The sequence below is a fragment of the Argopecten irradians genome, chromosome 11 (genome assembly GCF_041381155.1).
Source record: "Argopecten irradians isolate NY chromosome 11, Ai_NY, whole genome shotgun sequence".
Classification (NCBI taxonomy): Eukaryota; Metazoa; Mollusca; class Bivalvia; order Pectinida; family Pectinidae; genus Argopecten; species Argopecten irradians.
In genome coordinates, this window is record NC_091144.1 from 12,281,366 (window position 1) to 12,296,714 (window position 15,349).

Genomic DNA, 15,349 nt, shown 5'->3' on the forward strand with positions numbered 1-15,349 from the left:
ATAAATGAGTCTGGTCCGACCCCTAGGGGCTGAGGGGTGGGGCCCCAAAAGGGCATATTTTCTTAATTTTAGCTGGCCCACTTCCTGTTTTCAGGTTTCGGTCTCTGTTCTCAATGAAAATTAGTCTGTAGGGGTTTAAATTGATGCCGAACAACATGCAAACGTTTTCGTGAAGATTTTAGTATTCCAAGATGGCCGCTGACCCACTTCCTGTTTTCAGGTTTCAGTCTTTGATCTCAAGGAAAATTGGTCTATAGGGGTTTTAATTGATTCAGAAGGGGGAACTTCAGGTGAGGACAATCATATTTTATAAAGGACCGAGCTAAGACCCATGGGGATAGTACGGCGGATGTCCAAAATGGAAGCTTTGCTGAAATTTGGCTTTAAAATCTGACTCCTCCTTATATTAATCCATAAATGGGTTACAACCATATATGGATGAAGGGCTACCAAGTTTAATCAACAAATGACATTTACCTATTTCAGAAACTTACATATTAAACTAAGGAGTTCCTCGTATGTGTTTATATTAATCTTTAACCAATACTTTATACTGTGACTTTGTTGTTTTGTGCAATGAGTCAGATGACCGTTAAGGCCCATGGGCCTCTTGTTTTCAGAATGTTTGTTCCTACCTACCTAAACTATTTTTTCAAGGAAACAAGAAACATGCCCTTCAACAATTCAATTGTAACTGGCGTTGGCATATGAACTCAATAAAATCATTCATATTTGTTAACGAAAAGGAATTATATATTTGTAGTAGCAGTGAGCTTTCCAAATCGAAACCATCCACGTTTTTCCAAGCATACCGCTTTACAATTTTTAGTGAATACTATAATGTAAACTTGGTTGACTCGTGGAAACGTGTGTCATAACACCTAACCCTGTGTATAGCAATAGTTGTTTGTCCAGTATCATAGTCAGTTTGGTTTCAATGCTTTCTCACATGGGATAGACTAGCCTAATTTTTAAAATGTTTGTATTCTTGTTTGTCTGTGAATAATATCTGTATTTTATCTGGTGTTGTATTCAAATATTTTTTATGTCAATAGCATTTTAAAAAAATTGATTACTTAATGTATACACAGCTTCTGATATTTATTTAAATATAATAGTACCTAAAACAAAAACTAAGATAACAAAACTAATGCTTCAGTTTTGACAAATCCTTCACTGAAATTATTGGCTGTAAATATATATTAGGATAATCATAAATTAAATCCTAATTAAAAAATGTCATGACTTACAAGATGATGGGGCTCGATAAAACACGATTGTTGTGATATATTGACGTGATGTATGAATAGCACCGCGACTACACCGTATGCTAATGGCAGTATAGGCCGCACGGAGTGATTCATTGTCTGGTCTAAACACAAAACAAATTCAGCTGTGACTCCTGGACCTTAATCCAACATGTCGGGATGGCAAGGGCAGGTGCGTATAGTTCTATAAACATCAGTATTGTTCAAATACTTGTAAAAATATTGTTATCATGAAATGGTTTGAGTTACGCCAAATGTTTTATCTCAATATATGCGTTGTATGAGAATATGTCTGTAGGTCATTTGACAAGTGTTTGCTTATTAGACGTTTGAGTTATATCCACAGTAATTTATCTTCATTTCCAAAATTTAAATGCAAAAATAACATTAATCTCCTTTTTTTAATGCCGTATTTATCATTTCTACTTTAAGGATTTATTATTGTTATGAATTTAAATTCATCACTGATACAGTGTTTAGTTAATAAACGTAAGTTACTACATTCACTGGCAACATTGCATAGTGTCTCCCAATTAACTAATTACAACCTGTATTTCGGTAATGGAATGTTTTTTGTTTAATGCTAAGTTAGTATCTTGTTACTGCAAATAACATTTCATTTCGACACAAGTATCCAGTCGTTATTACATAATGATAATTTATACGGAATACGTCTTCATTTACAATTCAAATTATCACCGAATGTCATGATAACTATTCATATTATTTAATAACGTATGCAAATGATGCTTTTATTAATGTTTGCCAGACAAAGAACAATGGCTATGTGTTAACTTAAATGTCTAGTCAGTTTAACAAATTTTCATAACGATGTGTACATCAGCAATGTGATAAGTAGCTTGTATTTCATTCACTGAAACCATATACATATTTTAGTATTCAGTTAGAATTTCAAGTTATTACTGTCTGCAAAAGTACATTTTGTGATTCAAGGTGATGTGATCATCATGTTCCGATGCTGGCTTTGACTACAACTAAAATGCACTTTACTGTCGGCATATGACAGCTTAGATAACATTTAATCATGGTTTCGATATTCAGTTCACCAAACCGGACTCTGCTTGAAGGTGTCGTCTGTGAGATATGTACTGAGAGGTACACCAGTATATGATATTCTAATTGTCTCTCTATACAATTATCGTGAGAAATTATGGCATCACCTACACCTAAGTTATTTCCGTGGTCACTAGGTTTTCCATGGTGATTCAATTTTGTGATTTAGACTAGTATGGTACTACTTTACCCTTGTCCGTTACGTTACCCGTTGCCATTAAAATTCGCGATTTGCCGGGCAATACGCCTCATTTAACTGAATACGAACAATCCATGTGACTTGCGTTGATGATAAAGCAGAAAACACTGTTTTTGACCTATTTAAAAATCTTTATGAAGATTTGACAAAATCGTGGGACGATAACCACATTTATCTGGTATATCATTTCAAATATACCATCTTCAAGCAGCATGTATTCCGATAGTCTCTTTTCGTTAGCATTATAGGTGCCGTATGGTTAACTCACGAACCAAGACATTTTTTTAGCATTATTCATCACCAAACCTTAGCTAGCAATAATTTGAAAATTAATACTTGCAATGCATATTCTTTAATTCTATATGTACCAATAAGTTCTTAAAATGAATGTTGTGAGTACTACCACAAATAATTATATCAAAGCCTACAGTATAGTGAAATATGTACATCCGGTCAAACCATGACGCTATGTAATTGTGGTCTAAAATTAATACACATTTCTACAGTGTGTTCAGTAATTGTTATGTAGATATGTTTTCATCTAAACCCGCATAAAGCATAAAACAAGAGCATTCACAGTGGATAAAAATTGGTAATAAATCATCAAACATCTGCAGAAACAATTATGTTCTTGCCAATTGATGGTAGAAAATGAGTTTTCAGTAAGGGGCTACATGTATAACCCAAATATTCTCGGACAGTGTTGGTGTAACCATGTTATAAAATTTAAAGACAAAAAAATCACTAGCAAGTTAGATTTGTTACAATTATGGGAAGGCTGGCTAACCATCTTCAGTTCGTGAGTTTTCTACCTATATTTGCATGTGCTTAGTATTAGTGTCTAGATTTATAGTTATTTGATATCTCCAGTTTGGCAGATCACTATTTTGTCTACAAAAAATGGAGAAAAAACATGTATATAGAAAAGATAGATTTGTTACAGTCGCTACACGGACGCTATAATAGAAAATACTTCTATTTAAGAAATAGTCTATTTCTCCCATTACTGTTGACTGTAACTGCTGATCGCCAATGTCTTAGCTCTACCGCATGACATGTACAATTTTCATTTACCCTAGTTTACATTAAACAAGGGGCCCATAGGCCTTAACGGTCACCTGAGTTAGAATATAAAATGAAACAAATTAAAGACATATAAACACTATATGCTGGGCCTTGAAGTTGGTCAGTGATTTATAAATTTAACTTTTAAGACTATGAAGAGTATTAGCTTCGATCAAACCTGTGAACTTCGAGGCATTTTTTGAAATTCTAATCATTTTGACCCTGTTTGGTCCTGCCCCTCTGGTCCCCCGGGGAGTCATCGAGGACGAATATGGATGTTAAAATGCTATGTCTTAGGCTAATAATTCTAATCAAGTTTGACTACTTTCCTATGAAAATTGGGCAAATAATGTTCACAAATACGTTTTTCCTATATAAACTAAAGTAAACTTGACCCCTCCCAAGGGGGTAACGTGAGACCCCAAGGTCATATAATTCACAATTTTTATAAAACAACTTTAAGACCTTTTCATCTATAAAGTGTATTTGATTCTACCATTTCCAGAATTTTAGAAGAATATTTTTGAAGTTTTAGCCTATTTGACCTTTTTTGGCCCCGCCCCTCTGCCCCCAGGGGGTCGGACTAAACCAATATGGATATGATGTTAAAATGCCATCTCAGTTAATAACTGTTACCAAGTTTGACTCGTTTCCCCTGAAAATTGAGCAAAAAATGCTCAAAAATGTGTTTTCCCAATATAAACTAAAGTAAACTTAACCTCCTCCCCAGGGGGAAACTAGACACCCCAGGGTTATATAATTCACAATTTTGTAAAGGACCTTAAGACCTTTCTATCTATGAAGAGTATTTGATTCTACCACATCTGTGAGTAGAGAAGAAGATTTTTGAAATTTTACCCCTTTTGGCCCCTCCCACAGCCTCCTGTGGGATGGGGACCATATAATTCACAATTTTGATTGGCCTTATGCCTAGTAAGGTTTGTGCAACATTTCATTGAAATTGCATCAACAGTTTTGGAGAAGTCGAAAATGTAAATTGTTTACGGACATACGACGGACGACGACGGACAAAAGGCGATAAGAATAGGTCACTTGAGACTTGTCTCAGGTGACATAAAAATTTGTTAATTTGTTTTTGTGTGGCGACTGCAGAATTTGTTTTTAGAAAAGTAAATGGTCATTACTCTATCTAGATTTTCAACAATGATCTGATTCGTAATTCTTATGTAATGAACACAATTCTATTATATGAATATGTAATATGTAACAAGATAACAATTCCAAATGTCAATAGCCTTTGTTTCAGTTGAAATACAAAAAGAAAATCATTTAAAATCATCTGCAAACATATTGATCTAAATAATATAGTCTTAATTGTCGAAGTTATCGGATATAATTATGGTATTACGATTTCTTCTGCAGGATAATGTATTGAATGTAAGGAACCTGGAAGGAAAGTCAACAACTACCCAATTATATCTACCAACGGAGGAGATACATAGAACTCAGTCTTACACTATTCAGCAGGGACAACCAGGTGCTGTTGTTTCATCTACAACCACTTAACACATATTTGTTAAAATGGCTTGTAACAAAATAAAAGATCACGTTCGGAGAATAATTTATATCCCTGCAAAATGGGGTACATTGCAATAAGTATTAATTGTCTGTCTTGTCCGTCCATGTAAAATAGTATTCGGACAACTCAATGACACTTGACAGGAATGTTCAAGACCATTTGCAAATGTGCATGCCGGTTTTCTTTTGCCGAAATTAGGTGCTATGGCAACCAGTTCATTATATTTTTTTTTCTAAAATAGCCATGAACTCATTGTTTTAACAACATTCTTCAATTTGGTTAATTGTAACACGGATGTCTATGATTTGATAATCACATGCTTTAATAACAATTGCAGTGTAAACATAATGAAGGAACATTTGATTGTCATGTCGTAATATAAGGGAAAGCGAAGGGATTAGTAGCCATTGTCTTACAGTTTTAATTGTATGACCGATTTGTATATTTCAAGATTTATATGCTAACCAATTGAGTGACTGATAAATATTATATTTCATTTTCAGAACCAACAAAAACATGTAAATGTGGAAAATGTTTTTTATTCATTCTCGTGATCATTGTGATAGGCATAGCCGTCGGGATATACTTTGCAGGTAAATATACGTGTATAATTAGTAGTCAATCTGTCAGTAACCCTTCAAATGCTATGCGTACATTTATAAATGGGGGTCAGTAGGAAGAAATGTGTCTGTCCAAAGGGGAAACTACCTTGACCACATAAGATCCTGTATTTTTTTTATTTTTTTAGGAATTAACTGTATACAATATAAATAATATACATGTACCTAAGAAATTTTTAATCACATAAGCTTACGTAAACATTCTAATTTTGAATCGTGTTACTTTCATTACTTTTTGTAGTGATGTCATCTGAAAAAGAAGAGGAACAAATTGGTAAGAAAAACGAAATAGTCACTCGTCTTCCTTATTATCATTAAAAACCCCAGCTAAAATGGTCTATCCAAGCAAAAAATTATCAATAATGACCTCTGTGAAGGTCAATATGATGTTACAGTATCGAGCCCCGATAGAATCCTAAATGACCCCAGATATCTATACGCCACTCGAGGTCAATATTGGATTCTAACAGTGTGGTTAACATCATATTAATCGAATTCAAGTGTTTGAAAAAATCTTTCACAAGCGCAGGGTCGACACCGTTGTGACGTCACAATAATAATATTGACTCAACTTTATTGTAAAGACTGTAAATACCTACCTTCATGTATCCATGTATCAAACAATGCGATCAAAAGGAAATCATACTATGAACCTTTGATGAGGTCAATGAAGAGTTATACTTCATCAATCTGATATACCTTAATGACCTAGGTCGTCTATTTAACTAAGTGTAGTAATCAGAACTCATATTCAGAAGGCCCTTATCAAGTTAACAATGCAAATTAACGTCCTATTAACAGCTATGGTCATGTAAGGACGGCCTCCCATGTATGCGGTGTTTTGCGTGTATGTTGTGCGAGGTGCGTGTTTTGGGAGGCTGCGGTATATTCATGTTGTGTCTTCTTGTATAGTGGAACCGTTGCCCTTTTTATAGTGCTATATCACTGAAGCATGCCGCCTAAGACACCAAGCAACACACCCCACCCGGTCACATTATACTGACAACGGGCGAACCAGTCGTCTCACTCCCTGTATGCTGAACGCTAAGCAGGAGCAGAAAACTACCACTTTTATAGACTTTGGTGTGTCTCGGCCAGGGGACAGAACCCAGAGCCTTCCTCACAGGGGCGAACGCTCAACTCAAGGCCAAAAGTGAGGCGGTGCCAAGGGAGGCATTAGGAAAGATAAAGTCAGTTAGGAAGAAGAGAAAAGATAAGAGCCTAAATTAAGTCGCCTTTTACGGTCATGCAATAGGGGCAGCAGGTACAATTCTAACGCCCTACCTGCAGGGTTCAGAAGGCCCTTATCAAGTTAACAATGCAAGTTAAAATTAGTTAATTGAAATTAAAATAAGTTAATTGAAATTTAAAACAAATAACGTTTAGTTTACCGCAGTCTCCCAAACACTCAACACATCGCATACATGGTAAGCTATCCTAGCATGGCCTTAGCTGTTGACGTTAATTTAATCAAACAAGCATCGTAAAAGGGGACCAAGGATCTTATATTTTCTCGTCATCCGAAAAAAAGAAAATTAAATCATTGTTCTACGTAAATGCAATAATGTTTTATTTTTACTTTCTGTAACCATTTAATACTGTCTTCTAACCTAATTTCAGTAAATAGAACAAGCATCAAATCAAGTCCATTCAATGACACAAACTCGGACGATGAGTTATCCACTCAACCTGATACCACATCCAGTACCTTAATGTCCTCTACAGACTCCTCAACGGAATCCTTACCCACGGGCTTTTCAGATGTCATATCTACCGCTGACCATTCTGAATTATTACCAATACCGACCATTACTGGAGGTCAAGATATCATACTGAGAAATGTTGGCAACATTGGTCAAAACGATAGTGATGACCCACTCTTCTGTAAGTACCTGATTGAATTCTGATCCGTAACATATAAACAATCTGCCAAGTGATCAGGAGTATTTGCTGGCATTCCACATGTATAACTTTGCATGTTGCACTATGTTTCACTGTGTATAGGCAGCGAGGAAAATTATTTTTTGTCACAACAGAGTTAGATATATAATTATTCTGGCATAGGTTGTTAGAAAAAGATTTGGCCAAGGTCGGCGATGTTTACTTCCCATCAACATCCACTTATCAATATATATTTTTTAATGCAGAAGTTATATATATCATTGTCAAATGCGATCGGATCTTACAGATTATGGAATAGTTGAATTAGGTTTGCGATGGGTACACTTGTAAATAGAGCTTGGTTACCAGATTAAATTACTAAATAACAATATTACAATTTCTAAACAAAGACAAATTAGTTATCCCTTGTTAATATAACTTCGCTACCAAAGTGATATAAGTGATATAATGTTGATTGATAAGCAATAACTATGTACATTAAATGACCAAAAAAAAATATTACAATTTCTTAACAAAGACAAATTAGTTATCCCTTGTAAATATGGCTTCGCTACCAAAGTGATATAATATTGATTGATAAACAATAACTACTATAATTAAATCACTATATAAAAATATTACAATTTCAAAACAAAGACAAATGAGTTATCCCTTGTAAATATAGCTTCGCTACCAAAGTGATATAATATATAAACAATAACTACTATAATTAAATCACTATATAAAAATATTACAATTTCAAAACAAAGACAAATTAGTTATCCCTTGTAAATATAGCTTCGCTACCAAAGTGATATAATATTGATTGATAAGCAATAACTACTATAATTAAATCACTATATAAAAATATTACAATTTCTAAACAAAGACAAATTAGTTATCCCTTGTAAATATGGCTTCGCTACCAAAGTGATATAATAAAAAATAACTACTATAATAAAATCACTATATAAAAATATTACAATTTCAAAACAAAGACAAATGAGTTATCCCTTGTAAATATAGCTTCGCTACCAAAGTGATATAATATATAAACAATAACTACTATAATTAAATCACTATATAAAAATATTACAATTTTTAAACAAAGACAAATTAGTTATCCCTTGTAAATATGGCTTCGCTACCAAAGTGATATAATATTGATTGATAAACAATAACTACTATAATTAAATCACTATATAAAAATATTACAATTTCAAAACAAAGACAAATTAGTTATCCCTTGTAAATATAGCTTCGCTACCAAAGTGATATAATATATAAACAATAACTACTATAATTAAATCACTATATAAAAATATTACAATTTCAAAACAAAGACAAATGAGTTATCCCTTGTAAATATAGCTTCGCTACCAAAGTGATATAATATATAAACAATAACTACTATAATTAAATCACTATATAAAAATATTACAATTTCAAAACAAAGACAAATCAGTTATCCCTTGTAAATATAGCTTAGCTACCAAAGTGATATAATAATATATAAACAATAACTACTATAATTAAATTACTATATAAAAATATTACAATTTCTAAACAAAGACAAATTAGTTATCCCTTGTAAATATACCTTCGCTACCAAAGTGATATAATATATAAACAATAACTACTATAATTAAATCACTATATAAAAATATTACAATTTCAAAACAAAGACAAATTAGTTATCCCTTGTAAATATAGCTTCGCTACCAAAGTGATATAATATATAAACAATAACTACTATAATTAAATCACTATATAAAAATATTACAATTTCAAAACAAAGACAAATTAGTTATCCCTTGTAAATATAGCTTCGCTACCAAAGTGATATAATATTGATTGATAAGCAATAACTACTATAATTAAATCACTATATAAAAATATTACAATTTCAAAACAAAGACAAATGAGTTATCCCTTGTAAATATAGCTTCGCTACCAAAGTGATATAATATATAAACAATAACTACTATAATTAAATTACTATATAAAAATATTACAATTTCTAAACAAAGACAAATTAGTGATCCCTTGTAAATATAGCTTCGCTTCCAAAGTGATATAATATTGATTGATAAACAAAAAAATAACTACTATAATTAAATCACTATATAAAAATATTACAATTTCAAAACAAAGACAAATAAGTTATCCCTTGTAAATATAGCTTCGCTACCAAAGTGATATAATATTGATTGATAAACAATAACTACTATAATTAAATCACTATATAAAGATATTACAATTTCAAAACAAAGACAAATTAGCTATTACTTTATTGCAGCCACAGATCCGCAGTGCAGAAATCAAAACAATGCAGCGTTGTTCGTTTTTAGCTGTTTCAATCCACATGAGTTTGGGAACATGCCTGATAATGACACCGTAAAATGCTAGTAAGTGTAAAAGAAAGTCGTGTCATCTGATCAATGTGAATATTTTAATGGTGTATAGCAAATTTAAATAATTTAGGGTCAACACGACTTGACTAAAGTTCAACTATAAAATAGGAATTAAATATGCATATTTGTCGACATTCATATATCATAATTTGCTAAAAAAAATTAAACTTGATTCCGGAAATTGCAAAATTAACAAAATGATGTAAAATACACCAAATCTGAAATGATTTTTCACAAAGATGTTTTTAAATATTTGTCGACATTAAGACACCACAAGTTACCAATTACACATGAACTTGATTCCGGCTTTCAAATTGAAAATGAAACAAAATAGACAAAATCATATATAATCGTTAACAATTTTACATAATGAATGAATTATTACTTACAGTTACTTAAGAGAGGTTGGCAAGTGTCTTGAGTTGTTGGTAGAGGAGAGATACCGAGTATCGTGTAATATCCTGGACCAGCTTTACGTCTTCAAATCGAGCGCAAACTTTATCAAGAAGAACGTACACTTTGACGTTATCGTACAATGTAAGTATATATGATTGCACATTAAAGAAGATAATAAGTGGTAAAGACTAACAGGACTTCTAATATATGCAATTTGTTTGTTTAAGTAATTAACGGTATAGTGCGCTGTGTCTTTTTGTATAGTGGAACTCTCGTCCTTTTATAGTACATGTACTACAGTATATCACTGAAATATGCAGTCTAAGACACCAAGCAACACATCCTGCCCGGTCACATTATACTGACAACGGGCGCACAAGGAGCGAAACAGGTGGCCGTGCGTCTCGGCCAGGGTGTGGGGCGACCCAGAGCCTCCATTTCAGGGGCGAGCACTTAACCATAGGCCAAAAGCGAGGTGTCAAGAAGAATTTTAATGAGGGAGACTAGAAAAGATAAGGTTCTAAAATCCTAAATTCAGTCGCCTTTTACGATCATGCAATAGGACCAGCAGGTACAATTCTTACACCCTATCTGCAGGGTACATATGTGCATTAAAAGTCTGCATTATCTCGTCGGTGCTTAGTTTCTGCGAGTCACCGCCATCTCACCATCGTTATATATTACAAAACAAGAGGCCTAGAGGTCCTGAATCGGTCACATGGTTTGTAATGCTTTTTTGTTTGTTTGTTTGATTAATTAACGTCCTATTAACAGCCAGGGTCATGCAAGGACGGCCTCCCATGCATGCTGTGCGCTGCGTATATGTTGTGCGAGGTGCGTGTTTTGGGAGACTGAGGTATATTCATGTAGTGTCTTCTTGTATAGTGGAGCTTTTGCCCTTTTTACAGCGCTTTTCACTGAAGCATGCCGCCGAAGACACCAAGCAACACATCCCACCCGGTCACATTATACTGACAACGGGCGAACCAGTCGTCCCACTCCCTGTATGCTGAGCGCTAAGCAGGAGCAGAAACTACCACTTTTATAGACTTTGGTGTGTCTCGGTCAGGGGACAGAACCCAGAGCCTTCCTCACAGGGGCGAACGCTCAACTCAAGGCCAAAAGTGAGGCGGTGCCAAATGAGGCATTAGGAAGAATAAAGTCATTTAGGAAGAAGAGAAAAGATGGGATTCTAAATTTATTGGCTTTTTACGATCATTTAATAGGGGCAGCAGGTACAATTCTTACGCCCTACCTGCAGGGCTAGGTTTGCAATGCAAAGTAATGTTCTGAATACAGGTTAAGTGTTCCATTTTTGAAGGAGTTTGAATATTTACCTCTAATTTTCCTATTAGGCCCTACTGATTCTGCTCCAGGGGGTTAGAGCCATTTTTTAAGCTATTCTGTTCCCCTTCCCCGAGAATGTTTCTGGCAAAATTTGGTTACAATCTATGCAGAACTCTATGACACGTAAAGGATTTACCTCTATTTCCCCTATTGGGCCTCGCTCCTCCTGCCCCTGGGCGATCAGAGCCAAAAATTACATAAACTGTGTTCCCCTTACCCAGAGGATCTTACAGAGGTTACAATCCTTTTAGATCTTTATAGTTAAGATTGAAACAAAATGTTTCTGGACGGACGGACGCCGCGCCATAACAAACTACAAGTAAATTGAAATAACACTAGTTACCCTTTATGTCTGTTTGGTTTAGTTTGAGTTATATGAACAACCTGGGTCATTTAAGGACGGCCTCTCGTGTATGTGGCGCCTTGTGTGTGTGAAGTGCGAGAGTAAAATATGTTAAGTGAACAAAAAACCAAACAAAAGCAGAAGATGGAATAATTTATAGAGACTTGTATAAAATTCACTGTTTACCTTTACATATCTTTACACATCAACTATAAATGAAGATATATTTTATAAAAAGAACAAAACGGATCTTGGATAGATGGGTAAAGATGCTCCACCGCTGACAAATGGTATTTTTTCACTATCAAAAAACAGGGACAAACGATTTAGTATTTTCTTCAGTTACAAAAGTTACCTACTTTACACGATTACCACCATTGAAAATTTTGAGATTCTAACTTTACATTAAGTTAGAAATATGAAAAATAATGAATTGCATTCCGAAAAAAATCTGTGTCACTATATCCTATATGGAATAAAATACTGATTGCGTATGCACCACAGGCGGAGTAAATTATTTTATTATACTTTTTGTGTTAATTAGACATGTATAAACACGATTAAACATCAATTATTGTTCAAATGATGACTGTCATTTATGCTCTGTCGGAGGTGGAGCATCTTTAAGAAAACACATGGAATTGTAATGAATGTCTGCCAATACGTAATATCCTTACACTAAGGGGCTTAACTGTGATACATTTTACCAAAATACATCACAAATCACAGCGATGTTACATTTCTTTATTAACGAAATAAACATCATTACTATCAAAAGAGGCATAATTTCTCATTAGCTTGGATAACAAAATAAACATACTATGAAGTGTATCTAAAATAATTAATAATTGACACTATTAATTTGAGAAACACATATTTTGTAAATATTGACTTAAAATTCACAGTTATTAAGAATAAGGATATTTTTCTTAATCAGGGAGTTACACCCCTTCCCCTTTACCTTCATATATTTCACAATGTATAAAGATAGATGTGTATTGTCCAATCCTACTGACACGTTGTCAATAAAATATTCAAATTGAAAACTGCAGATTATATTAGATGAAAGTAGACGAGGACGTAAGTCAAAAGTTTGAGATGTATTGCTTTGTAGAATTCATGGTTTTATCTACTTGACCAGATTATATAAAAGAGACATATAAATTTGGTTTTGATGTCAAATACATATATTTAATTGGATCTAATAGAAACTCTTTATTGTTAATTTGAAATCCGTCAACTTATGACACAAAATCTTATCGAAGCGTGAACTAGAAGTAGTCCGAACCTGCACTGCGTTTGTATCCATACGTCATTGCGATTACGCTTACTTGAACGCAACTCCCCTCCCATTGACTATATAGGGGCATATGTAAAGATATTGTCGAAATTTTCAAAAACATTGCTATGGTAAAAATATATTCTTTGGGACATCGTAGATGAGTCATATCTATATATACAGCTTTACATCTTATGATTTTGAAAAATTAATATAAAAATCGAATATCGTTGGGTTTTTTCGATATCTGTTATCACAATATGTTTGTTTTCAGGTCCTGAATGGTGGGATTTCTACGACGACGCTCTCCATAACACTACAGATACAGTCAATCATACTCTATCCTAACACATAGCTTCATCTGTGTAAGCAGTCATCTCCGTCCCAGTGTTCAGTTTCATTTCCAAAAGTGAATATCTACAGTAAATATGACTAAACAGTATATTCTGGAAAGCGGTCATTGGCTTCACGCCGTGTCTTTCATTTATGTATAATTTTTCCGTGACCATGAATGGTATAATTAAGAGTCATCATGTAACTATTATAATGTGAACAAAACGATAAACTACCATAGGAAACAATTTGCCGGTATCGAACATGTATTATAATGGTTGGTGCTGAAATATGGACTTTACTGTAGTCATCAAGCGGTTTCTGATGAACTGTTGTTTTGTATATGATTATATCTGTCAAAATATCAAAATATTGGATTATCATTATTTCTACCCTTGATAAAGTCATTTTTCTAGGAAATGTGGCAGACATTTTATGGTGAATTATGGTTACTCTTACACGGGAGTTCCGGAGCGCAAGGCTAAAATACTTTTGAGGCGTTTTGAGAAAGCATTGTAAATTCTTTGTTCTTAATATGTCTTACTTTCATTGTTGCTGTCCGATTCTTCCGCACGTCTAATGTATTCTTGTTCAAATCATGTAATGGCACCACTTCATTGGCATTCTTTACTAGACTTTACAGCATATCAATAGTTCTAAGTTGATTTTACGACAGCCTCTCATGAACACAGGATACAGACCTTACTGCTAATCTTAAATGGGTTACTATTAGTGGCGAATCAATTCCTGAACTATGGACTGGCTGTGTGTGCGGTAACGGCTGAAACGGGAAAATGTGGTCCTTTGACATACACAAAGAGAATCGTATAACTACATTGTGTGGCTTTGTGACTCGGGTGGCTCTCTACGTTATCTTGAGGAAGACTTTGGATAGTTGAGTCTCCTGCACTAAAATCCTTGTTACAGTATATCTGTAATATGATTTTTGAAGACATTTTCTCATAGGACACTTTTTGCCTTTGAACCATTGTGTAACCCGGAGGAATTCTGAGGATGAAAATATTTAACAAAATAATACCAAAACCAATGCGATTTTCAAATTATTCTGCCTTTATTTTAATTTTTTGTTAAAGTTAACTACGCCTAGTTACTTAATTTGTCGTGGAACAATTTTTTGCAATTTTCTCTTTGTTATACAAGTTTATCATTGTGGTACATCTTTCCACTGTATTCATGGAAATTAATTCGATCGTGAATTTAGAGAAATTTATTCCTTCGCGAATACAAACTGTGTTCTGTGCTAGCATACATTGTATTACAGAGCTGTCTGCCTTTGCGGCTAGGTATCGATTGCGACGTCATGTGTTTGCAAGCTCAATGTCATACTTTTTAGAAACAAGAGATCCATGGGCCTTAGCTGTGACCTGACTTCGGATACAGAATGAAGCAAAGACAAACAAACACTTTATATATTGGCATATCAGGCGCTTGAAATCAGAAGGTGATTTTATAAATTTGACTTTTTAACCTAGTAAGAGTTATATGTTTCATCAAATCTCTGAATTCCAAATATGTTTTGAAATTTTAGTCATTTTGTCCCGTTTGGCCCAGCCCTACTGGTCCTTGGGG

The 15,349-nt window shown here is 33.9% G+C and overlaps 1 protein-coding gene across 1 annotated transcript; it reads left to right on the forward strand.

Moving 5' to 3' along the window:
* Nucleotides 1-1,314: 1,314 nt before the first annotated feature.
* On the forward strand, nt 1,315-14,823 carry LOC138334755 (uncharacterized). The gene is made up of 8 exons (XM_069283468.1): nt 1,315-1,440; nt 4,990-5,104; nt 5,650-5,739; nt 6,008-6,040; nt 7,387-7,650; nt 9,947-10,055; nt 10,453-10,598; nt 13,701-14,823. The coding sequence occupies exons 1-8, from the start codon at nt 1,420-1,422 to the stop codon at nt 13,772-13,774; spliced, it is 852 nt and encodes a 283-aa protein (XP_069139569.1). The 5' UTR covers nt 1,315-1,419; the 3' UTR covers nt 13,775-14,823.
* The last annotated feature ends 526 nt before the right edge of the window (nt 14,824-15,349 follow it).

Coding starts and splice junctions, on each gene's coding strand:
- LOC138334755 (XM_069283468.1), top strand. CDS start 1,420: ATGTCGGGATGGCAAGGGCAG. Junction 5,105..5,649: donor TATTCAGCAGGGACAACCAG/GTGCTGTTGTTT, acceptor TTTCATTTTCAG/AACCAACAAAAACATGTAAA. Junction 10,056..10,452: donor AATGACACCGTAAAATGCTA/GTAAGTGTAAAA, acceptor TATTACTTACAG/TTACTTAAGAGAGGTTGGCA.